Here is a 26,338-nt window from a genome sequence, read left to right as displayed (position 1 = left end):
CCTCAATAAATATTTGCCCCTGAAGTCCTTAAACAAACATATGTTTTCAATCCGACAACAAGACCAAATAAAATACACACACACACACGCATTTGCACAGCCCCACACATGCATGGCATGAACATTATGACCAATAGTATCTTTTATTTTTTTGAATATTTTAACTCACCGATATGAAAACCTCTTCGGCTTGCTGTAGAATGGCAACCCGTGACCATCCAAACTTTTTCATAAGTTTAATCCTTGTTGGATTGTGTACTGTTGCGGAGGGATGAGTGCGAAAAAGGGTCGGAAATCGACTGCGATCCGATAGTGCTGGACTCGATGCACCATAACACAGCTGAAAAAATAAAATTTGAAATAAAAGAAACAAGATTTTAAAGGTCATGATATTGTAAAATAATTGTGGTTAAAAAGGAAACTTTATTTTCCAGAGTTTTGGACAGAATATTAAAAAAAAACTAGAAAAACACCGAACAAAGTTATGATTTATTTCTTTAATGGAATCCGTATGCAAAAAAAGGACAAAACAAAGGATTCAATTTAAACAAAGAACTTATAATAGTGTATCATTAATAAAAGTTAAACAAAATAAGAACAAAAACAAATGGAAAAAAAATACTCTTTCTGAAGTTGGTAAATAGCTTTTAACTTAAAACAAACTGGAAACATACAAACAAATTAATACTACTGCATATTCCATATGGACACAAAGTTTTTAAAATTCAAGTGAGAGTTGGCACTCGTTTTTAGGGACCATAGAAGAATAAGTTTTTATTTTTTCGTTTTTAATTTTTAATTTTAAAAAGTGAGAAAGTGTGAAAATGTGAGTTTGGATTCAAATTTTAGAAAACAATTTTTTTTGTAGATTCTCTTGGGATATTTCAGTGAAATGATGATACATTTTAGCTCCATGACCACTTAAGAAAAAATAATAAAAAAAATCACCTTTAATTTTCGATATAAAGGGTGTCTCTTGAGATATTACAGTAAAAATGCGATGCCCTTAAATAATGATACCATTTAATCTACAAGTGATGCTATAAAAGGTGTCACAAAATTTGGTTTCTCTTAAGTTACCTATAAGTTTGACATCTGAAGAGTGCAAAAATAAGACAGCACTGATAAGAACAATATTAGTGTTCTATTTCCTCTAGGCACATCTGACCATTTTGTCATATCAGCAAATTTCTCCAGTTAAAGAAAAAACTCCTATGAGAACCGTTTGGCAATACGAGATAGCCAACTGGGATGGTCTCAATATTATTTTAGGACCTTTAACTTAAAATCATTGAAATTGTCTTAGGAGATTTGTATGCCAAGCTGTGAAGAGAAGACATCTTTGGTGGCACAATCGGGAGATGCAGCTTGCACGCCACTACCTCCGACAACGGATTCAGGCTGGTCGAGACGTTCTGGAAGCTAGTACGCAGTTTACGCATCTTAATATCCACAAGGGGACATGAAAATCTCCTGATCAATCAACCGTCAACCAGATTGACCACATTGCGATCGACGCACAACATTTCTCCAGTATCCAGGATATCCGAACATTCCGAGAGGCCAACATTGACTCGGACCACTACCTTATTGTAGCCAAGGTACGGCTACGGATATCCCGATCCAAGCCAAAGCAAGGAAGTATTGTGAGAAGATTCGACGTTAGACGGCTACAATCGCAAGAGACTGCCATGTCCTTTTCCGATCGATTCTCTAATAACCTCCTAAGGAGTCCTATGCTTCCTGCATTAAGCGTTGAAAACCAGTGGCAACATTGCCTTGCAGCCATCAGAGATGCCGCCTCTGAAGTGCTAGGTTTCACACGGCCACCACAGCGAAACCCCTGGTTTGACGACGAATGCCGGCAAGCTCACGCAGCGAAACAAGAGGCATACAAAACGGCGCTGCACAAAAGGACGAGAGCTGCTCACGAGCTCTACGAGCAGAAGAGGAGAGAGGAACACCGGCTTCTTAGACGGAAAAAAATAGAGCATGAGAAGCGCGCGATCGAGGAGATAGAGGGATGTCACAACAGGAATGAGGTTCGTAAATTTTACCAAAAGGTAAAAAAAACATCCCAAGGGTACCAGGCACGAACCGAAGCCTGTAAAGACGATCAAGGGAACATCGTAGTAGAACCACAGTCGATGCTGAGAATATGGAAAGATCACTTCTCCAAATTATATAACGGCGATGACGAACCGAATTCCGCTGTAAGGGAGATAGAACCACTCAACCTCGGCGACGCAGATCAACAATTCCGCCTACCCGACCTTGACGAAGTGAAGATAGCTATGTCTAAACTTAAGTCAAACAAAGCTGCTAGAGCTGACGGCATCACCGCCGAACTATTCAAAGCAGCAGGCGATGACTTGGTACGGAGCATGCACCAACTCATCTGCAAAATATGGTCGGAAGAAAACATGCCCGATGAGTGGAATCTCAGCATAGTGTGCCCGATACATAAGAAAGGAGACCCTCTAAACTGCGCCAACTACAGAGGCATCCGTCTCCTTAACATTGCGTATAAGATTCTCTCTGCCGTATTATGTGAACGTCTGAAGCCATTCGTCAACAATCTGATTGGTCCTTATCAGTGTGGTTTCAGACCAGGAAAGCCCACTATCGACCAAATATTCACACTACGACAGATCTTGGAAAAAACCCAGGAGCTTCAAATCGATACTCACCATCTCTTTATCGATTTTAAAGCCGCGTATGACAGCATCTATAGGGAAGAGCTCTACCGAGCAATGTCTAGTTTTGGCATCCCTGTCAAACTTATCCGTTTGTGCAGAATGACTATGGAGAATGCACGCTGCTCTATCAAGGTCGGAAAAGATCTTACCGATGCATTTGATGTCAAAAATGGTTTTACACAAGGCGATTGCACTGTCATGCGACTTCTTCAACATCGTTCTTGGAAGAATTGTGCAAAACTTAACCATCAACACTAGAGGCACAATCTTCCAAAGGGCCATCCAATTACTCGGATACGCAGATGATATTGACATAATTGGAAGATCAAAGCGAGATATTAGTGGAGCGTCTTTGAGTATTGCGACGGAAGCGAAGAAGATGACTTTAGTGGTCAATGAGGGCAAGACCAAGTATATGCTGTCATCAAAAAAGGACACTGAACGACGACGTCTTGGACAAAACGTCACCATAGACTACTATAACTTCGAGGTAGTTAAGGACTTTGTCTACCTAGGCACCGCTTCTAACACAGACAACGACACCAGCGCTGAAATCAAACTAAGAATAACTCTTGCAAATCGCTGCTTCTTTGGACTTAGAAGGCAATTGAGAAATAAAGTCCTCTCTCGAGCATGTAAAATCACCATCTATAAGACACTCATCATCCCGGTTCTCATTTATGGCGCTGAGGCCTGGACCCTGTCAAAGAAAGATGAGAGCGTCTTAGGATGGTTCGAGAGAAAAATTCTTCGGGTGATTTTTGGTCCCGTACGCATAGATGGAGAATGGAGAATGGACACTGACCTGGTTAGCAGAATTAAAGTCCAACGACTTAGATGGCTAAGTCATGTCGAGCGGATGGACATCAACGCTCCAGACCGGAAGGTCTTCGAATCCAATCCCGAGGGACGGCGCAGTAGAGGAAAACCGCGACTCAGGTGGCGCACTCAGGTGGGAGAGGACCTCAACCAACTGGAGACAGCTAGCTAGGGACGGAGCTGGCTGGAGACGCTTGTTGGTTGAGGCCCAGGTTCGCCCCGGACTGTAGCGCCACTTTAAGTAAGTAAGTAACTTAAAATCGTCAGACGCATGGTTCGATGCAAGCTGTAAAGAGGTTATTAGGGTCAAGAAAGTAAGTATTTGTTGTTTTAGAGCCAATCCAACTGAGGAAAACCGGAATAAGTTCAAGTAAGCCAGCAAGACCTGCAACACAAAGGCCTACATTTTTATGCGACCAAAAATATCGGCAAAAAATACTGCAGTGTCCAAAAAGGCAGTACACATTTGTAGTCAGTTGTAAAAAATATGAGGAATTCTTCCTCTACCTCGTTACGTACGCTCGTTGTCAATGACACTCCATTTGTAAGCTAATTTCTTTGCTAGGAAGTTCGCTGCCAATTCAACGCAGTCAGTGAGTGTTATGACTCCACCTGTACTTGAACAAGTAAGTGATTCTATGGGACCAATCTTTTTTCGCACTCGTACTGTGGCAAGAGTCCTAGGAAATCTAGACACACATAAATCTGTTGGTACGGATGGTATCCCCACTATTGTTCTGAAGAGGTGTTCTTCAACGCAGGCAAAACCACTGCCTAAGCTTTTTTATCTGTCCTACTCCTCGTTCATATCTCGTTCCGAGCGGATGGAAAACCGCATTTATCCAGCCCATTCCCAAATAAAGGCGGATCTTCCTTACCCTCTTATTATCGACCGATTGCACTTACGTCTCTTCTTTTCAAGGTCATGTAAACGCTGATTCATTATCAACTCAAGAAATATCTCGAAGATCGAAAGCTTCTTAATAAAATGACCGACAGTACGGCTTTCGTAGCAATAGGTCCACTGATGATCTCATGGTTCATCTCACCGAACATTGAAGAAATCTTTGCATCGCTTTGGAGAAAGTAAGATTATTGCACTCGATATTTCCAAAGCATTTGATATGATTTGGCATCAGGCGTGTAATCGGTTTTCATGAATCCCTACTTCATTAGATTAGTAACTACCTTTCGAATCATTCAATACAAGTTGTATTACACAAGTTGTATTGGATGGATTCAAGCCTGAAATCCACAAAATAAATGCTGGTGTGAATCACATCTCTCTTCTTCGTATATGGAACTGCGTGGCAAAATATGATAAGCTCATTAAATTCCGACCTAAACAGCCTAGTACAATGGAGATTATAAAACCGCGTGGAATTTAATGCTTCAAAAACCCAATACTGTTTTGTATCGTTAAAGCGAGATATACCCCCCTTGCCATTATCCATAGATGGCACTTGCATCGAGGAGACACCAACCAACTTTTGTGGAACGATCACATATGCGGCCAAAAATGACGCAAGATGTTTGGGTTTTCTAAGGCGGTGCAAGAAGTTTTTCTCCCCTTCTGATCTGGCTGTTGTCTACAAGACTTATGCTCTTTGTGCTCCTGCAACTTATTTAAGCCTGTTGGACAGTAATGAACGTAGATCATTTAAATTGATTGGTGATTTTATCATCATAAGATCATTTACGTCGCTTGAACATAGTCGAAATGTTTCTTGTCTCAAACTCTTTAACCGTTATTTTAATGGTTTATGCTTAAGAGAAATATTCAGTTGCCTTACCCCCACCCCCCGCTAAACAGTTCAACCGTTATACTCGCGCTTCTAGGAATGCTCATCAACATACTCTCGAGCCAAACTTCGGTCGTGCTGTCAAGTACAGAGATTCGTTCTATAGCCGTGCTGTGCTCATGTTTAATGCCTTCTCACACTCTGTCTTTCAAAGCTATTGCAATATTCAGAAATTCAGAACCAATGCGCACCGACATCTCCTTTCATAATAATATGGGTAGTATTATCCTCTTGAGTGTGAGCTTATTATTATTTAAAAGAAAAATGCCCAACATTTGGTTTTTACTGGAATATTTCAATGATTAAGCGATGCTTTTTTACTTCAACAACACATAAGAGTGGAAAAAATATTAATTCTTTTATAAAAAATGGTGTAGCCAAATTTTCTTTTTAAAAAATCTGGTGTCTCTACAGATATCTTATTTAAGGGTATGAGTGTAAGACCACTTAAGAGTGATATCGAATTTTATTGCTCTTAAGAAGTTAATCATTTAAAAACAAGCACGGATTCTCAAAATATGGGCAGTTTAAAATAATTCTCAACATTTTATGTTCATTTGCGCTTTAAAAGGTCTGACCAAGAGATGGCATCCCGCTAAGTTTATTTTAGGAGTGGTGTCATTTTTCATTCAATCCTTTGTTTAAAGTTTAAACACAGTGCGAGCTTTAGAAAAATAGGGAAGGACTTAGGAGGAGATACCGATGTACATTGCTCTTAAAGTTTTGAATATTAATATGATATGGAAAAACAAAGCTGCTTAAAGTATTCCACATTCTCGATGTGCGGTTAAAAAAAATATATCTATACTTAATAGTACGTCCGAAATTGAGCTCAAGGTTAAACTGATGTGTATTTTTAGAAGTACGAGTTTTACGGCTGTATTGCTTGAGGAGGGGGGAATGCAACTGGCTGATTCGACAGAATACTGTTTATAAAAATATCGGCAGAACAACGAAAGGCATAAAATATTGTGAATTTGTTCAAGTGACGTAATTGTTCCAGTTATAGTTTTATCGCCTATCATTTTCAAAGCTCTTTTTAGGATCCTGTCCAAAATACTTCAACTTGTTTTAGGGGCACCTGCCCAAATAAGCGAGTTATATTCACGTTTTGGACGAATGAACGCTTTGTAAATTACAGCCAAATCAGAAGATGAGAATAATTTCGGAGAAATCCTAAGCACTTAGCAGGATTTTTGGCAATATCAAATATGTTCGTTCTATAAGAGGTGATCTGTGGTACACATACCGAGTACTGAAAGTTGATTAGTTTCCTGGATGCAAGTGCTGGCAATGGATAGCGGCATCAGGGGTGGGTTACGCTTTATCGACACGAGACAGCATTGAATATTTCGAATGATTCCCCATTTTACAATGCTGTCGAGATCAGAATTTAATGAGCTTATCGTACGCTGCCGTTAAAGTTACAACTCCGAAGGACAAGGACATAAATCTAGAAACGAATATGAAATGCTGAGGGTACTATCATCCGCGAAACAATTTAGTGGGTTAGAAGTTTCAGACAAAATATCATTTATAAAAATAAGGAAGAGCGTGGGAGACAAAACGGAGCCCTGATTTGAACCCGTCGAATACTACTTGAATTGAACGGTCCGAAAGGTAATTTCTAACCCAACAAAGAAGGGATTCATCAATACCAAAAGCACGCATTTTCGATAAGAGAGCTTGATGCCAAACTCTATCAAATGCCCTTGAAATATCAAGTGCAATAATCTTACTTTCTCCAAAACGATGTAAAGATTTGTTCCACTGTTCGGTGAAATAAACCATGAGATCACCAGTGGACCTTTTGCTAAGAAAAGTCACAACTCCAGAAATGATCAACGATTTGGGAATTGAAAGTGTAGGATGGATGCCCAGTCTGCTAACACTCAAACAAAAATTAAGCTATAAGTTAGCAACACTATTTTAACTAGCAGCACAAGACAAGATCCGGTGTTAGCAATTTTCATAATCAAATTTAGTTTAACTAAAATTTAGATTCTATAAGGTCCAATTTTTGGAAATTGGGAAGTAATAGTTTGTACAGTTTCCAAATATTTTCAAAATAATAGCTGGTATAGCGCATGTAATTATTAAATTTACAGTTTATATATTTATATACAAGGCGCGTATATCCAAGTTGTGCAAGGCTTGCCAAAAATATTAACTATGAACTATGATTTTTTTGATTTATCATTTATAGAACCTGCAACTGAGAGTTAAGTTCAAACAATTAACACAAACTAACTCTAAAAAATTACAATATTGTAAGAAAAGACCGGCCCGACACCACTCAAGGGGGCGGTCTCGCTCTCTTTATACGAAAATGCATTAATTATAAAGTCATATGCAACAATGAATTGCGAAAGCTCAAGACGCTAGAAGTTTGCGTAGTATGCATTTCTTTTACTCAAGGGAAGTAAATGACTGTGCTTATGCGACAGGAGCTACGCAGGTTACTTACTTTACTTCAGAACTCAAAATTCTTTTTAGGGAACTTAAACTGTGCTTGGAAGAAAATGATTTCTTCTTGGCTCGAAATTGCTTATAGACAGTCGAGTACGATAGTGATCACTGCGAAATTGTAATGTAGATTCCGAACGAACGCGTGGAATTGGAAGAATACGTTGCAACGCACTCTTAAAATTACAGTTAGATGCGCTGGCCTAGTTTCACCAACGCCCTATCGAGAGAACTTCGTTCGAGTGACATAGCCAGATCAAACAATAGAAATAATAAATTCAACATTTACAACAGATGGACGAAACAATAAACGAACGCAGGAACGGACAATACCAACGTACAAATAACGTATCCAAATTGTCGCTTACAGAAACGCGACTATTTTGACGCGCTAGGTAGGCACAAGAGTGGCTTACTGACAAGACTCAAAAACTTGTACAGAGGACTTACAGACCCACACGACTTGGAGGTTAGGACACTGAAGTCGTCAATAAAAAATGTCAATGTGTTGAATAAGGAGAACTACAGGTTATCAATTACCAAGTACTGGGACCGCAAGATCCGGTCAGTTGATTCGAGCGATCCTAGTATGTTTCCCAAAATCAACAAAAAGAAAGAACTGAAGAGAACAGAGACGTACTCAGAACAGCGCTAATACATCCAGACGAAGCCGTCTTTGACGATGACTTTTACATAATTGAAGATCCGAAGGAAAAAGTGCAGGCGGTGGGAGCTGCTTTCTAGCAAGTGTACAAGGTAAATGTTAGCAGTCGCCCCAATCACGGCCTGGAAAACAGAGCCCTACTTAATCACTTTTAACTTCGAAATTGTCATATAATGGCGACCTGAGAATCCCGGTTTCATGCGGTTCAATGACGATTCCTTGGCAAATGTCGTAACCGCCGAACAATTAGGACCAAGTCCTTTGTTAGTGACCAAGATCGAGCTTTAGCTCAGCTTCAACTCAATAAAAAACAAAAAAATCAGCAGGTCTCGATGGTATATCCAACGTTGTACTAAGACATTCACCGATGGAGGCATTGGAAGACCGCTGTGGTTCATCCTCTCTCGAAAAATTGAAAAGACAACTCCAACCCGTCAAATATTTGGCCGATAAGTTTTCTTCCGAGCATCAGCAAAGTTTTCGAAGAAACCATCAATAGGGTTCTGACTAAGTAGACTGCAGATAACATAATTATTCCGTATAAACAGTTCGGGTTCAAGGCGGTTCATGACACAATTCATGCTGCGTCTAAACTCGTTTCTGATATCCAAAGGAATAAATAAAAACAACTATGCACAGGTGCTGTTCTGGTTGATTTCAACAGGGAGCGGTGAATTCGCCTATTCTCTTCAGCATTTACACCAGCAATCTGATAGGTAGTCTTACAAAGGCAATTGCATACACCGACAATCCAATTGCGTACAGATCGGCCGAAAGGTTGAGGTCATTAGAATTCTCTTGCAGCACGAAGAATTTGAGCGATATTGCTACAACTGGAAAATGAAAATAAATGTCCAAATGTCAGAGACAATTTTGTTCTGGACTCCGTTGACTGAGGTCACGAGGGATACATCCAAGAATTGGCGCAAAATGGTCATCGTTGATTTTCACGGGCAACGATTAGCGAGCAAAGGTGTAGTGAAGTACCTCGGTATCTGGTTAGGTCAGTATTTATATTTCGACAGACATATAATTGCTGCTCTGACCAGGGTCAAGGGAGACTTCGCTCTGACGAAAAGGCTGTTTTACAGCAGTCGGCTGGACCCCAGAGTGAATGTAATTTGCTACATGGCCCTTGGTTGAACGTTGCCCCTTCCCAGAGTGAGAAGTTTCGGGTGTTCGAGGGAAATAGTTTACGACACTGTACCGGCTTATATCAAACACCCGAAACTTCTGACGTGCATTACTATTCCAACGAGGTCCTATACAACGGGGCTCGAATCAACTGATTTGAAAATTGCGTGATAAACTCGTTCGAGGTCACATTAGAAGAGCTATGTCTTCGGCCAACAATTTGATTTTCGATGCGTTCTATCCGAACGATGAATATTTTGAGAGTGCACGGTTAAAAGGCTTCATTTCAACAGAGGCATTCCTCTTTTTAGACAGATGCGGACTGATACAGGATAGATTGGCAGTTTTATTACAATTATTAATGGTAAGCTCAGAAATTCACTTACGCAGGATGCACTAGGCAATTTTGACTTACAAGTGTGTATTTGTATCCAAAGAAGTGACTTGTGCTATGTTTTATTCCATAAATAACTTTATCCTTTGTACTTTATGATTCAATAACAAAAAATTTACTTCAAATCTTGCTTTAATTTTGGGTCATTTGACTGAAGACTAAATAATAAAATACAAAAATATATTTCATTTTGTTTTTTAATAATCTAATAATCGGTGGTGGAAAAGTCGCAGTAAACCCTGTGAAATATCAAACCATGAAATAAGGTCAAATTTCAAGTGAAATAAAGCCAAATTGTAAAAAATTTCATTATTTGCATTCCCCCCTCCCCTTACAAACTTCACCGTTAAAATAAGTTGGTAATTTTGCAATATAATTTGGCTTTATTTCAATTTTGCGAAAACTCCACTTCGCATTATTTCACGGCACCGAGGAAGGTCTATTTTTGACAGCGGTACATAATTTAATAATATATCCGACATATTTGTGTGATTTAAAAAAAAGTTGATCATAAACAAATATATAAATTTTCCTATCAAAAAAAATTTTGCAGCCGACAATCATTTTCCTAAAAAAAAAAAACAAAAAAATACAATCCTTTTTTTCGAGCTAACTATAAAATCACCTTTATTTGATGCAAACTTATATGCTAACAGACATCTCTGTTTCAAAATATAAAAATGTCTCCAAAAAGCTTCTTCGAAGGTCCTTTCAATTTCCCAAAACAAACAAAAATGCTCTCGCACTGAATTATCGTGTTTACATAGAATTTATGCAATTTAAATTCCACTTTCTTTTGAAAAAAAGTATTTCTATTTTGATTGCTCTTGTATCTGATAGATATTATATGTTCCCCCATACACACAATGGAAATAAATATTATTAAAAAATAAAAGTACATAAAGACACATTTTTACTCGTATCTCTATGTGATTTTCATACCAAACGAACGAACGAAAGAACGAAACGGACGGATGGACGATATAAAATGTCTATAAGGAAATGAAAATATCCTTAAAATAAATATTATTTCTCTTTTTTCTTGTACAATTGTATAGAATATAAAATATATAAATACACATGTCTGTATATTTCATCCCACAACACTAACACCCTCATGGAACTTCAAATAGAAAAGAAAATAGAGAAAAAACAATTTTAAATTGAAAATAGAAAAATATAAAGCGGAAGTATACATCAAGTTGTTGAAAATAGAAAAATGAAGAATTTTCTTATTTTTATCTTTTTCTCATTTAATATAAGAACTTTTATAAAAAAACAGAGCAAAGTAGACAAGGAGAAGGAGACGAAAAAGAAGAAGAAAAAAAGACATTATTATTAAAAATACAAATGAATGAAAGATGTTATAGTTTTCTACTCATCATCATCGCAGGATGAAACATATACTTGCGAGTATATATTTAGAAATAACGGTTTATAAACGCGAATGCACTTTGTGTGTGTGTTGAATGAGAAAAATGAAAATAAGTTAAATCTGTAGAAAAAAGAGGCCAACTGACAATCACACACAGCGCATCAGCTGGCAAGCCAGAGACAGTCGATAACCTAGAAAAGGATTCATCTGGTGGTCCTTGCATCTATCTTAGTCAGAAGTGGTATAGAAGGAGTGGGAAAAATATAAAAATTAATTTTTATCTTAGATGGTCTATATTTTATTTCTTCTAAACTGTTGAACACCAATTTTCTGAATTCCATGACAAATATGGTATCTTGAAGTTTTCAAAAACAATCAAAATGACTTATGTCAAGAAGTCTGCAAACAAACTTAAGAGGGAGGAAATTTTCGAAAAAAATAATCATAGAAATACGAAAAAGTAAATGAAAACCCTTACAAATTATATTTTCCGCTTTGATCGTTAAAGCTATATCCTTAGTGTGTCATGCAAAAATCCCTATGCACAATAGAAATATTCACATCCCGGAACAAACGTAAGAATTTCGAATCGACACTCGACACCATTTCATCGATTTCAAGGCCGCATATCATAGCATCTATAATGACAAACTCTGTAAATGGCTAGTTTTGGCATCAATGTCAAATGTCCGTTTGTGCAAAATGACAATGGAGAATTCACACTGCTGTATAAATTTTGGAAATAACTTAGCCTCACCTTTTGATGTCAAAGAGGTTTTAGGCAAGGTGATGCGCTATTATGGAATATCCTTATAATAGTCCATAAAAGAATAGTGCATAGCTCCCACGTCAAAACCAGATACACAATTTTTTTTCAAAAGTCTGTCTAATAACTCGCATATTGACATAATTGAAATAACTCAGAGCTCTTCAGATGAGGCTTTTGTGAGTATTGGGAAAGAGGCTTCGAAAATAAATTTATCCGTAAATGAGCGTGAGACAAAACACATGCTATCATCAAGAAAGGGACTTTAATACCGAGTGACGTCTCGATCAAAACGTCACCACTGACAAATGCAATTTTTTGGGGGATGGGAATGAAATGATGAGCTGTACGGACTGTACAGTGACTTAGACTTAGCGAGAGGATTTAAAGTCCATTGTCTGAGATAGATGGGTTTCGTGGAGCACATTAAAACCAACGTTACAGAAAGTTGGAAGTAGGAAGGTCACGGATTAAGTGGCCGACACTAGTGGAAAGTGACCTCACCCAAATTAGAGTGTAACACTTAAAAAAAGCGTGAGACAAAACACATGCTATCATCAAGAAAGGGACTTTGATAGCGAGCGACGTCTCGATCAAAACGTCACCACTGACAAATGCAATTTTTTGGGGGATTGGTGGATGAAATGATGAGCTGTACGGACTGTACAGTGACTTAGACTTAGCGAGGGGGCTAAAAGCCCATTGTCCGAGATAAATGGGTTTCGTGGAGCACATAAAAAAAACGGCACAGAAAGTCTTATAGGAAGGTTAAAGTGGCCGACACAAGTGGAAAGTGACCTCACCCAAATTAGAGTGTACAACTTTAAAAAACTAGCTAGGGATCGAGCTAGATGAAGAAGTTAGTTGATAGAGGCACTTGTTTACACAGGACTGCAGCGCCTCTTAAGCCAGTAAGTAATTATGGACACCATGTTCAAATGATTATTATTTATAAAAATGATTGTTTTTTTTTCAAAACTCACATCAAATAAGAGCCTAAGAAAAAGTAAAATTATTGCGCTTGATATTTCAAAAACGTAATAATAAAGGGTGATTTTTTAGCTATTACCTTTTTGGCTACACTGGTTTAAAAAGCTGACGCACGTTGCGTGTTTTGTTTCACGGTCAAACATCTTCAGTTTGGCTTATAATTTAACCATGAATTGTCTGACAAACAAACAACGCTTGCAAATTATTAAACTTATCGCACGCTGCTTCCATTTTATGGTCAGTTTAATCGACCCAAAGTGGTTATTGGAACTATTGTGACTAAATGTTCAGCCAAATTTATATTGTTGTACATTAAATAACCAACAGTTTATGTAAAGTGGGAACTCAAGAAAATATCGCAGCTGTGTCAGCCAGTGTTAATAATGACCATCAATTATTATCAATTCGTCGCCGTTCGCAGCAATTGGGGGTTTGTTACTCAAGAACGTGGAAAATTTTGCGGGAGGATTTAGGTGTCATGCCTTTCAAAATACAGCTGGTGCCAGAATTGAAGCCAAACGACCTACTGCAACGTAAAATTTTTGGTAATTGGGCTCGTGGAAAGTTGTCCGAAGGTCTACTTTTTTACTGAACAATTGTGTTCAGCGACGTAGCTCATTTTTGTCTTAATGGGTAAGTTAATAAGCAGAATTGTCAATTTTCAAGTGAATATTAGCCAAAAGCATTGCAAGAGCTACCAATGCATCCAGAAAAAGTCACAGTTTGGTCCGGTGGCATTATTGAACCGTACTTTTTCAAAGATGATGCGAATCGTAACGTAACTGTGAATGGTTGCCTAAAATGCAAGAGCTTGACTTGCATGACATGTGGTTTCAACAAAACGGTGCCACATGCCACACAGCTTGCTCAGAAATGGACTTATTGAGAGTTGAATTCGGTGAACATTTTATTTCAGTTCAGTTCGGCACCGGTCCTTAGACAATTTTTGGTGGGCCTATGTTAGAGCTCATGTCTATATTGACGCATAATAAGACAACATTGAAGCATTTACTTGTGAGATACCAGCCGAAATTTTGGAAAGAGTATGCCAAAATCGGACCAAGCGGAAGGACCATTAGGGGCGCAGTCAATGGCAACATTTGCAAGAAATAATCTTCAAACATTAAATTATATGGACGGTACTATCGATTCAAATAAAGATTGGAAGAATTTTTTTTAATTGTATGGGTTTTTTTAAACTTTTCTATAGCTTTTAAAAAATCACCTTTATTTTGCAATATAATCTCTTATCGATTACAAAATAATACCGTAGTATTAGATGGTTTCAATTCTGTTAATTTTAAAATAAGTTCTGGAAAGCCTTAAGGCTCCGTTTTGTCCCCTTTCTTCCTCATATTTATAAATTCTTTTCTGACTGAAATTCCAATGAGTTGATTTGCTGACGATAATACTCTTAGTTTTTCATGTTCGTTTCCAGACCCATAGAACTTTTCTTTAGATGATAAGCAAACTCCGGCAGATGTGTGGAATGCTTCGAAAACTCAAGGCTGTCTTTATAATTTAATCCAATGAAACTGAACATATTGATATTTTTGGCAAGCGCAGCAACAACAACCACCTTTTGTGGAAAATCTGAAAGATATTGCAAAATACTGAGGCGATGCATAAGGCCAGGAGTCCTACTTTGTTCGTACTGTAAGATACAGATATTCGTTTTTAGCCGTACAACGCGAATATAAAATGGCTTGCCACACTCTGTGTTTCGCTATCATTGCATTGTTCAAGTATTAAAACAAATGGGCACTTACATCTTCTTTCAAATGCCTTCTTTTTTTAATGCTCACAGCTTTTCAGCATTTGACCTGAAAACCCTATCAAAGTCCACCTAACTACTTTTTTATTAAGCTATTATCAAATTACCTTAGTAGACCAACCATCATTACACTTTGTGAATTACGGTTTCGTATTGTGGAAAAATCTTTCTTTTTTTTAAATTAAGTTTTTGTTGATTTAAGCTTTGCATTAACTGCAGCACAGGGTATATATATTCAAGTCAATATTACAATTATTTTGAGATTTGCAAAAATTTCATTCGTTATCGTGAAAAAAGTAATGTAAACAGGAAAAGTTGGGGTTTTTGTTATATTAGTCGGTAAGGTAACGAAATCACTTAAGTGTCGAAGGTAATTATGACCTGTCATCAGATCATACTCCAGTGATTCTATAACTAAGTGAATCGGAAGTACTAGAAAAAAGTAATTCAAAGCTTGTAAATAAGAAAACAAACTGGAATGATTTTAGAGAAAGGCTTTTAAGTTTTATAAATTTAAGATCTCCCATTGATACAATCGAGCAAATTGACCATGAAGTAGAACAATTTATTGCTGATGTGCAACAGGCCGCTGAAGAAAGTACTCCAACATTTTCTAATAGAAGACAAAATGAAATAAATATCCTTTAGAGATAAGAGAGTTGATAATAGAGAAAAGAAGAGCTCGAAGAAAATGGCAAAATACTATATTTCCAGATGTTAAAACAACGTTTAACCGTATTAGCAACAATCTTAAAAAAAAATTTACAAATTCAAAAATGGTTCACTCAGTACATATCTAAGGAATTTAACGACTGATGCTTCAACCGATTTTTCTGAAAGAATTGCCATTGAAAGCCTTCATAAAACTCCAGTATATAATAAATGCATGTCTTAAGCACCGGTATGTCCCGCACCATTGGAAAATTGCTGAAGTAATTATCATACCAAAGCAAGGTTAACCACCTACAGAAGTGACGGCTTACAGACCAATATCGCTTATTCCAATTATGGCAAAAGTTTTCGAAAAAACTGCTTCTGAAGAGACTTAGCAAAATCATGGAAGAAAGAAGGTTAATCCCAAACCATCAGTTTGGCTTTAGAAATAAACATTCCACGATAGACCAAGTTCATAGAATATGGGATTTAATAGAAAAAGCATTAGAAGAAAAACAAGTTTTTTAAGCTATTTTTTAGATGTTGCTCAAGCTTTTGACAAGGTTTGACATGAGGGACTTGAGTACAAACTGCAAAGGGATCTTCCCAGGCAGTACTTTGAAATATTAAAATCGTACATCTCAGACCGATTGTTTAGAGTAAGGTACGATCAAGAATACTCGGAATTGAAAAAAATAGAAGTCTGTGTACCACAAGGAAGTGTCCTAGGTCCTACCCTGTATTTATTATACACAAAGGATATTCCAGTTGGTAATCACACCATAATGGCTACTTTTGCAGATGATACCGCAATTTTGGTACCCGACAAATGTGTCTCTAAGGCAGCAGTAAAACTACAAAATGCCGTCGACACAGTGAGATCTTGGACCGAAAAATGGCGTATCGAACTCAATGAAACAAAATCTTCACATATAAACTTTACAAATAAAAAGATAAACAATATTCCAATAATCATTAATAATCAAGCTGTACCTTACGCCAATACGGTCAAATACCTGTTTGGACCTATGGAATCCAAGAATCCACCTATGGAGTCGAGGTGAATAATTAAACGATGTCATATTACATACATCATTGTATTATTTTGTTTTAAAAATACACAGCTTTAATGAAAGACCCTTTTAGAATAAGTCATGTGTGGTATAGTTCACACAATAAAAAAAATGCATTTTCTACACGCTTAACAATCAAAAATTTGTTATAACATTCCATGCCACTTAAAATAAATATTTTTAATTGAATTGTTTTGTAAACGATAAAAAATATTACAAACTTAATAAAAAATGCACTTACCACGATTAAATTCCACATTTTTGCTGCTTCAGCTACTGTTGTGCAGACCGTACTGCATCCGGCTAAAAGCATTAATTTTTGTGGCCTATTATATAGTAGATTGTACATGACGCTAGCTCCTAATCCGGGTTCACACTGAAAAAAGATACAAATAGAAATACAAAATATTAAATGAATAAAATTACAATATTCCATCAATTTTGATCTTTTAAAAAAATAAAAATATAAAAAGTTCCATAGAAACGATTTCAATAAAAATTGTGCTGCTCTTTTAGCCAACAACCACCTCCGACCGGTCCTTCATTGAACTCGCTCACTTTGATTTCGATTTTTTTTTTTTTTGACATCCATAGAGACTTTGGATTTTTTGTAGCGTTTTCAATTCGATTCAATTTTTTTTAGGCAGAATGCCAATCTTTTCTTTCTTCCCAAGGAAAATATTTTCTTAATAAAATAAGGACAGCAAGTGTGTTTCATGGACTTGATCTTGGACAATCATCATCAACTGAGGTTCAAAATATTTGTATAGAGCAGTTAAGAGCAGTAAAACAGAGGATTTGAGCATCCCATTTTTTGTTTTGGAAAAAGTGATCAGAATTAGCCAATTCTTTAACGCTTTTACCCTTTTAACTTTGAGCCTTTTGAAGGCTTTCTAAGGTATATGCGCCAACGCCTTAACATCAAATTAAGAGCTAATGGATTTAATAAAGTTATCGATGATTTACATCCCTGCAAGTTTGGGAATCGATCATTTAAAATTAACAAAAAAATGCAATTGTTACCGTGGCGCCAATTTGACACATATATTTCTTAATTCATGAAATAACTCCCGTTTTTCAATTAAATAAACATAAAATGAAAATCCTAAGTTTTTGAAAAGAAGTGAATTTGATAAGTCATGGATTAACCTACCAAAAGGGTAACTATTAAAAAGGCTTTTTTCGAAAATACAATTCCACTATTATTTAAATCCACAGAACCTTGTAAAACAAAGTTGTTAGAAACCATTTCGTTTTCGGTCCTTTCAAAAAATTTCCTAGACAATGCTTACTTTTGTAAGTTTTGAAAATAATAGTGTTAAAAAATCAAAAAATATTTCAGGACATGCACTTGCCAATAGAAACTTCAGAAAAAAAATATCATTAAAATAAATTGATAGCATATATTGTCAAAATTTTATGTGAGTGTGTCCGAAACGTGTTCCAAATTAATAGTCAGTTTGAATTCAATTTTGTTGCCCCTTAGAAATTTGATATTGGATTCGATAATAAGTGACTTTGAAATTTTAAGCAGGCCTTTTTCTGATCATATGCCAATGTTGATAAAACAAAGCGTATCATCTTCAATCTGTGATAACCTTAGAAAACAGGAACTGCTTTCAAAGCTGATATGGAAAGACAAAGCTACTGATCATCGACACAATATAAAACGAGAATTTAAAATCGAAAGGCAGCTGAATTTAATAGGCATTCAAAACTGCTTTGACAATGAATTAGAAGCAGCTTGACAAAAAAAAAAACTTTTGAATAATAACCAATATCATAATAGACTTTACATCGAAATTAACTTATCTGCCAAAGGAAAGGACTTTGTTTTATGAAGCAAGAGTCTTACAACTGACTCATTGCTGAGATTCGAAGGAATTCTGGAATGGAAGAAACTTACTAATCAACGTTAAACTATCTTCCAATGTGTTAAAAGGTCAACTTTTGAACCTAACAAACGATGCTTCAATGTTTTATTAAGCGAAGGGCTTTTTGAAAATGATATTATGGATGCTGAAACTTTAAAAGAAGAAGTATGTTTAGCAATAAGTAAAATCAGAGATGGAATAGCTGCAGGAGTCGATATGATCATAGTTGATTTTCTTAAATCTGGAACTCATTCAAAAACTTGCCGTGATTCAAATTCATAAAAATACCTTTATAAAATGTTTGTGACAATCTTAAGCTAGCTTAAGCTTAGCTGTTAAGATGAACCATAGCTTTAAACCAAATTATTGCTCGGCAGTATTCGTAGTGAAACTTTTTGAGCATAAAATTAAATTGTATGTCCCTTCGTCGATTTCAAGGCTGCATTCAATACATTCAAAAAAAAGCCTTGCACCAAAGGATTGTTAAAAAGGTATTGGAGTTTGATAGAAAACTTGTGAAATGCTGATGAAAATCGGACTAGTTACAAACAACAATAAATGTTAAAGAAGGTTGACCCTTGAGTCCCCATTTGTTTTCTTTGTTCATTGATTATCGCATTAATAATTTATCGGGAGGAATAGAGTTTTCTGGAATTTCAATTAAAGCCTTTCTATTTACAGACAATGTCATCCTCTTTGCTTATTCTCTTAACTTAGCTTATGATCAACCGTCTTGAAGTATACTGCAATTTGTGGAATTCACTGGTCAATTTAAACAAATCGAAGAATATGGTATTTAAAAAAGATTTTGGCAGATTGGCTAGAAATGAAAAATGACATTTTGACCATGCCAGTTCAAAAACAAAATTTATCAAAGCGTAAAGTGCCATTAGTTCCGCATGGAAAAACGACTTATTTATATAAAGGCTCAAATACTACCTGTTTACTGCAGAAGATTGGTAGAAAATCTATTAAGATTCTACGTTAAAAGTTTCTCCAACTTCAAAAAAATATACCAAAATACATGATAGTTTTTGAAACCGTGTTATCACCATCGATTTTCTTTTAAGAGTTTTTAATATGGGTGATAACAGACTATCTAAAGTTATTGCGATAAATATTATTCAGGAAAAAAGTCTTTAGTTCAAAATGTTGAAAGAATTAGCAGATTACTGTTGACTGAATTTCATTCTTAACGTTCAAGCCTGCAATAGAAAGAAAGTCAAAGTTTTCTGCATAATCTCACAAGCTTTATTAAATTAAGGTCTTAAAACCTACTTACTAATGTGCATTCGATATTCTACTTAATTTGTCCGTAAATAATGATCTTTTTTCAGAAGAAATTGAACGTTAGTTTTCTATCTATGTATATATCGAACGAATTTACAGACATTTATAACAGGTTATCCATTTTGCGGTTTCAAGAAAAATGGGGCTGGAATTCAAGATCTGTCAAACTAAGTTATTAAACCAATTTTCTTCTTTTCAGTTGAAAATCTGAAATTTACGAACATGGATCGCTTAACTATCACACTACGCATACAAATTGTTAAAACCTACTACAAAATTGCTGATTCTGCCACATCCACATGTGGTGTTTTAAGAGGAAACAATAGTTTACTTAATCGTCCAACTACGCAAGCAATTACCAAAATTGTGAAGAAATTTTGAAGAGTAAGTGAAAGTGTTGCGTAAGACTCAAATGTGTCGATTCCTTGTCATTCTAAGGAACATCCAGTTCACACAAAAACTGAAGCCACCTGACCTTTCACAACGTGCATCGTAGATACGTCGAATGGGTGCTTGAACAACAGGCAGTGGACGGCAATTTTTCGAACAAAATTTTCTTCAGCTACGTAAGTATGTTATAACAAAATTGACGTATTTGATGTTTTGAGAATCCTCTAGTAATTGAAGAGAGGACATTACATCCACAAAAAGTCACTATCTGGTGCGCTCATTGGTCCGTATCAGATGTGTTGGATTGGACCTTACTTCTTCGAAAACGGCGATGGAAACAGCTGTCACCGTCCAATTGGAAGCATTATGGTCATTATGAAAAAATACGACTTGGAGAATATGTGGTTTCAACAAGACAGTGCCATATTCCACACAACTCGAGGGAATATGGCTTTATTGCAAGATACATTTAATGGCAGCGTAATTTCTCGTCGTGGCGATATCAACTAGCCATCAAGTTTGACTTTTTTTGTGGTTCTACGCCAAGACCGTGTTTATGCAGATTTGTTCTTTGTTCTTGAGCAATTAAAAAACCAACTTTCGTCAAGTTACGGCTTAAGATGTAACATTTTTGCTTACAATGGAATATATAACTGTTTTAAATTGACAAACCTAACTAATTTTTTGTCTCCAATTCTTCTTAAAAAATGCTAAAATTTTAACAATAAAGCCCTGCAACATCCTTATTTTTAGATTAAAAAAAAATCTACATTCTAAGATCAAAAGTATTCCCCCTAAATTTGTTATTCTTGTGAATTCATTCGTTAGCCCTTATTTCAATGGGAAAAAGTTCTATTTTTGTGTAAAATTTTGACAGGATTCAGCAAAATTCCATGCACCACCTACATAATCCTTGCTCGTTGCTTACCTCTTCACTCTTTGCTATTTGGTTTTGTCCTTGTCTTAACTGTTTTGACTTTTATTTTATGCAGCCAAAATGTCAGACATAGCAAAATAAGTACACAAACACAATCGGAATGAGAAAAAAAAAATAAAACACGAACTGCATTCTTTATAAATTTGTGTCGAAGGATTTATGGCGGGCACATGTCTGTGTGTCATCGTTCGTCTTCATAGTCGTCCTCGACGCTACAGTCGATTGTATTGGATAACTTTTGGTGTTCTAGATTGAGGTCATTTAAGTTGGTTGAATAATATCGAACAGAAAGTAGAAAACGATGACGTTCGTTTGGCACTCACTCTGACGACCATAGTATAGCCAAATCCTTAGAGAAAAGAAAATACCAAGTAAGTTCTTCGTATTTTGTTTTCTTTTTTGGAGAAAAATGTCTAGACTTTTCGGTGGAAGGACTTACAATGTTTTGACGGGGTAATTGTACCAATGAATAGCATTAACATTATTTCTTACAGATAAATAGTAAGCTATAAAGATAATGCCAAAAATTCATTCCACGAAAAAAAAACTGTCAAAGGATATTTTTTTTTCTGTTCATTTATTCGAGTATTGAAAAAAAAGGATAAAATGATGTCCACAGCATCAGTTCAGTATTTACACATTTTTTCCATTTGCATGGTAAGCTGAATTATATATACAATAGAAATCTCTGATAAATGTCCTTTAACTGATGAATGTCCTTTTTGTCTTGAATACTTTTTACATATTTTTTGTTTCGCTAAGAATTTGTAACCCGAGACAGAAAGTTAAGAAAGTATGTAGAAGGTAATTACTCTGAAGGATGTCGTTTAGCTTTAGGGATATATGGGTGGATAAACTGGACAACCATGGACAGGGATAGGACAGGACATTGAGTGAGTGACAATTATAATAAATTTTCTTAGAAGATATTTACAAAACCATACAAAGTATATAAAAAAGGTTAACCCTAAGTAATTTGGCAATGGTAATCAGGGTTGTTTTTCATTTAGGATTTTTTTTTTCTACTAAATTATGGTCAAAACGAAAACTCATTTATTCAAAGTAAGTGTCAAAGTTTTTCGATTTAGGTGGAAAAAAATTAAACTTCGAAAGCAATTTTAAAATGTCAATTATTTTTTTTTGAGGGAGAGAGGCGTTTGGGGGATATAATTACTTCGTCAACACTTTTTTTATGAGTTTCCTTCACTTTTTTTTAATTTGTTACCAAAGTTTTTTTTTAATGTTTTTCTTTTTTATGAGGCGGCAACGAAAATGTATTGGTAATGTCAAATAAGAAAAATGGTAGGAAATTGTAAAAATACAATGGACGTGACATTTTATTGGTGAAAGTTTTAAAATTACAACAACTAATTAGTAAGTGTATTTTGAATAATTGACAAATTTAAAGAGGGATTGAGATGTTAAGTTGATGGATATATTTTGAAAGCGTAAGAACAGTTGAAGTAATAATTAAAAAAAGAAAGAGGAATGAGTTAGAACCATAATATTTCAATTTTTTTGACCCTTTAATTAATCATTAGGATTTTCAATTAGCTCAATCATACTTTAAAAAAAAAACTAGGGAAATTTTGTGTGTGTCTAGGTATTAATTTTTCTGGAGGGTAAAAACATGGAACCATGGCATGCCCTGTGAATGGAACATCAGTGTTGTTTGCCCGTTACTTGAAAAGAAGACCCTCTAAACTGCACCAACTCTTGAAAAATCAGTCTACTTAAGTTTTATGCCAACGTCTAAAGCCTATCGCTTTTAGAAAAGCTGAGTCCACTGCCGATCAAATATTCATATTACGGCAGATCCTGGAAAAAACCCAAGAACATCACATCAACAACCCACCATCTCTCCATCGATAACATCTACAGGGACGAGCTGCATAGAGCAATGTCTAGTTCTGACATACCTGCCAAACTCGCCCGTTTGTCCACGGTGACCATGGAGGTTGGAAAGGTTGGAAACAACTTAACAGAACCTTTGATGTCAAAAAAGGTTTTAGACAGTGTGATGCGCTGTCATGCGATTTTTTAAACATCGTTTCTGGAAGAATATTGCAGAGCTCTCACGTCAACACTAGAGGGACTATCTTTCAAAAGTCTCTCCAATTACTAGCATATGCTGATGACATTGACATAATCGAAAAAACTTAGCGTGATGTCAATGGGTATTTTGTAAGTATTGAGGCAGATGCGGTAAAAACGGATTTATAGGTTAATGAGGGTAAAACAAAGTTAAGGGCTGTCATCAAGAAAGGTCCTAGAGCACCAACGTCACAATCGACAAACGTAACTTTGAGGTAGTTAAAGACTTTGTCTACCTAGGCTTCACTATAGATGCATAAACCGTTACCATCGCTGAAATTAAACGAAGAATTACTCTTGCTTACCTCCGTTTTTTGGGCTAAGAAAGCAATTAAGTAGTAATCCAAAGTATTGCTATACAAGATCGTAATCATCCCCGTCCTGCTATTCGGTGCAGAAGCATGGACTATGAAAAAGCAGATTAAAGCTTCTTGATCGAAACGATCGAGAGAAAAGTTCTTCGCATGCTCTACGGCAATGGAACAACTAGCTGTTTGGTTTGTACAGCGACGCACATAAAATTCAAGCGATTGAGATGTGTGGCACCAAGAAACTAAGGCCCGGATAGTCTAAAATCCACGCCAACAGAACAGTGCAGTAGAGGAAGACCGCCTATCAGTTGGCTCGCACAAGTTTTTCTTATCCAATTTCGAGTGTTCAATTAAAGACATCTATCTAGGGACCGAGGTAGATATAGAATTAAGTTGGGTGCTACCTCAGTTCACAGCGGACTTTAGCGCCACGCTAAATAATTATGTAACCATGGCATTCTACAATTCTAATAATGAACGCAATTATTTTGTTCACAAGGACTTCAAATACAAACATTATAGATGGCACTACCTGGCATGATTTAGTTATTCGGTAAAAAGATTTTCAAAAAGAAAATTGCTCAAAACTACCCAAAAGACTAGACTCCCTATTGAAATGTTAAAAAAAGAAAAAAAGAAGGACTTTCAATCAATATTGTGCAATGGGGCGTATACGCACTATTTTTTAAATTAAGTTTAGTTTCAATTTGAAGAGTGACGTATTGGCAAAAGAGTGCGTTTTTCAATACTTCACTCATTAAATTGACACTAAAATAAATTTAAAAAAAGTGCGTATTCGCCCCAGTGTAATGCTTGAAGTTGATATTGAAAATCTTCTGCAATAGAGGGACAGAGCCAAAACCAAAGAGCCTGATGGCATTTGTCATGATTTCCTATCAAAAACTGTTCATCTTTCAAAAAGCATCAAAATAGCAATTATTTTTGCTCGTGCAATAGTAGAAACACGAACAATTTAAAGTCTATTAAAAAGCAACCCTCATCAAAGAAAATATATCGATTAATGTGTCAAGGACACACGCTATATAGTTATATTTAAATGCGTATATATTTACCTTTATTTATTTACATATCTGTCTGCTATAAAAATTGTTTCCATGGCTAATAAAATTGATAGGCTTCCAAATGCCTAACCTATAATCTTTTATACATAATTCAAGAACAAACAAACAGAAAAAAAAATACAACTAAACAGTTTTCGAGACTCTTAAGACCTGGTACCTTTCTAAGTCTATCTACATTCATCGTAAACATTCGCATTCTTCCCGCTTACCCCACTCTCTTGAACTTCTTTGATTTCACTCTGCTCTTAGCATGTCTATTGGTAATAGATTTTCAGATACTTAAATCAAAACATAACTTCGCAGTCTTTATACAAAATATCATTTCCATTTAGCATTTATTCTTCTTCGTCAGAAAAAAAAGAACAAACAAATCACAAATTCTCAAAGGACGATAGGTATAATAATGAGAAAAGAAAATAGAAATAAAAACAAAGTAAATATCGACAAGGACGAAAATGAAATTCGATAAGTTTTTTCTGTGTATTTATGATGCAAGGACAAAAAAAATTCTCTCTTTCAATAACAACAAAATTTGTTTCCAAGGAGAGACATTTCGGGAAAAAGTGGTGTAAGGACGAAGAAAATGAGGAATATCACAATGTGATGAAGAATTAGAGGATGTTTGTGTTTTTTCGATATGTAATTTACAAAGATATTATGTTTTGGTGTCGGACAAGATTTACTGTCACGAAATGAGACAAATTATATCCTTTTCCTATATAGAGTGACATTTTGTCGTCATCATCATCATCATTATTTTTATCATCATCAAAAGAAAAACTACTAAATAAAAAAGGAATTGGATTACCTATGATTTTTTTTCTTATTTTGTTTGGCATTTTTTTAGGAACTTTTACAAGAGTCTTAATAAAGTTCTAGAGGCAATTTGCTCTAGAAGTTTATTTTTTGGATATAGATATGTGTCCGTTTGATGTATCGACATCAAAACTATTCTTAAGATTTATATTGACGAAATTGATTCATTTCTTTTGAGGATTTATTGAAAAAAGAAGGATGCATTAATTCAGCTGTTTTGCAACAGTGCACATTGAGTTTATAATTATTTAGATGCTAAGAAATGAAAGAAGATTTTTCAATAAAACTTTGACTTTTTTAATCACTCCACAAATAAAGATACATACAAATTGTTCAACAAGAAATTATTCTTGAATTTTTTATTTAGTAGGCAAATCAAATGAAAATAAAAATGAAAAAACTAAATAAAAAAGATATAAAAATAAAAACCTCACTGAAAAGATGAATATTTTATTTTCAAATGATTCCCCAGATTATGTTAAAACAAAAATTTAAAATAGAAAAAGAAAATATTCCGAAGTTTTTCTTTTATATCTTTTTTATTTCACTTGAAAAAGTTACATCTTGAAAAGATGGCAACTTGTAATTAAATTCCAGATGAATAATGAAATAAAAAAGAAAATGCTTGAACAAATTAAACAATCTACATACATATATAACTTAGTCTTGAAAAGAAAAGGAAATATACACAAAAGTATAAATAAAATTGTTATACCCATGGGAACGTATTTTCTTATAGACACAAACTCTTGAGCCAATGATATTATTTTTAAAAAACGCTAGGCCGGAAGTTACTTTTTAAATGTTGAAAAGATGGTCAAGAATTGACAAAAACAATAGTCATCTATGGAGTTTTTGTTTACAAGTGTGCCCACTCAAAAGAAACACTTCAGGAAACTCTATTCAAAAAACGTTTTTGAAATGTTTCCTGTTT

General features: G+C 35.5%; 1 protein-coding gene across 2 annotated transcripts in view; it reads right to left on the bottom strand.

Annotated features, from left to right (window-relative positions):
* The window catches only part of LOC129942090 (gamma-aminobutyric acid type B receptor subunit 1), a 561,118-nt gene that overhangs the window by 238,521 nt on the left and 296,259 nt on the right, over nucleotides 1-26,338 (bottom strand). For both annotated transcript variants that reach the window (XM_056050889.1, XM_056050888.1), the window contains exons 3-4: nucleotides 16,852-16,986; nucleotides 170-340 (exon numbers count right to left, since the gene is read on the bottom strand). In XM_056050889.1, the coding sequence (XP_055906864.1) occupies nucleotides 170-340; nucleotides 16,852-16,986 (306 nt within the window). The remainder of the gene's footprint in view (nucleotides 1-169; nucleotides 341-16,851; nucleotides 16,987-26,338) is intronic.

Source organism: Eupeodes corollae, chromosome 1 (assembly GCF_945859685.1).
Source record: "Eupeodes corollae chromosome 1, idEupCoro1.1, whole genome shotgun sequence".
NCBI classification, from domain to species: Eukaryota; Metazoa; Arthropoda; class Insecta; order Diptera; family Syrphidae; genus Eupeodes; species Eupeodes corollae.
Note: the sequence above shows the minus strand (reverse complement) of the source record. Positions and strands in the feature narration are given on the sequence as shown.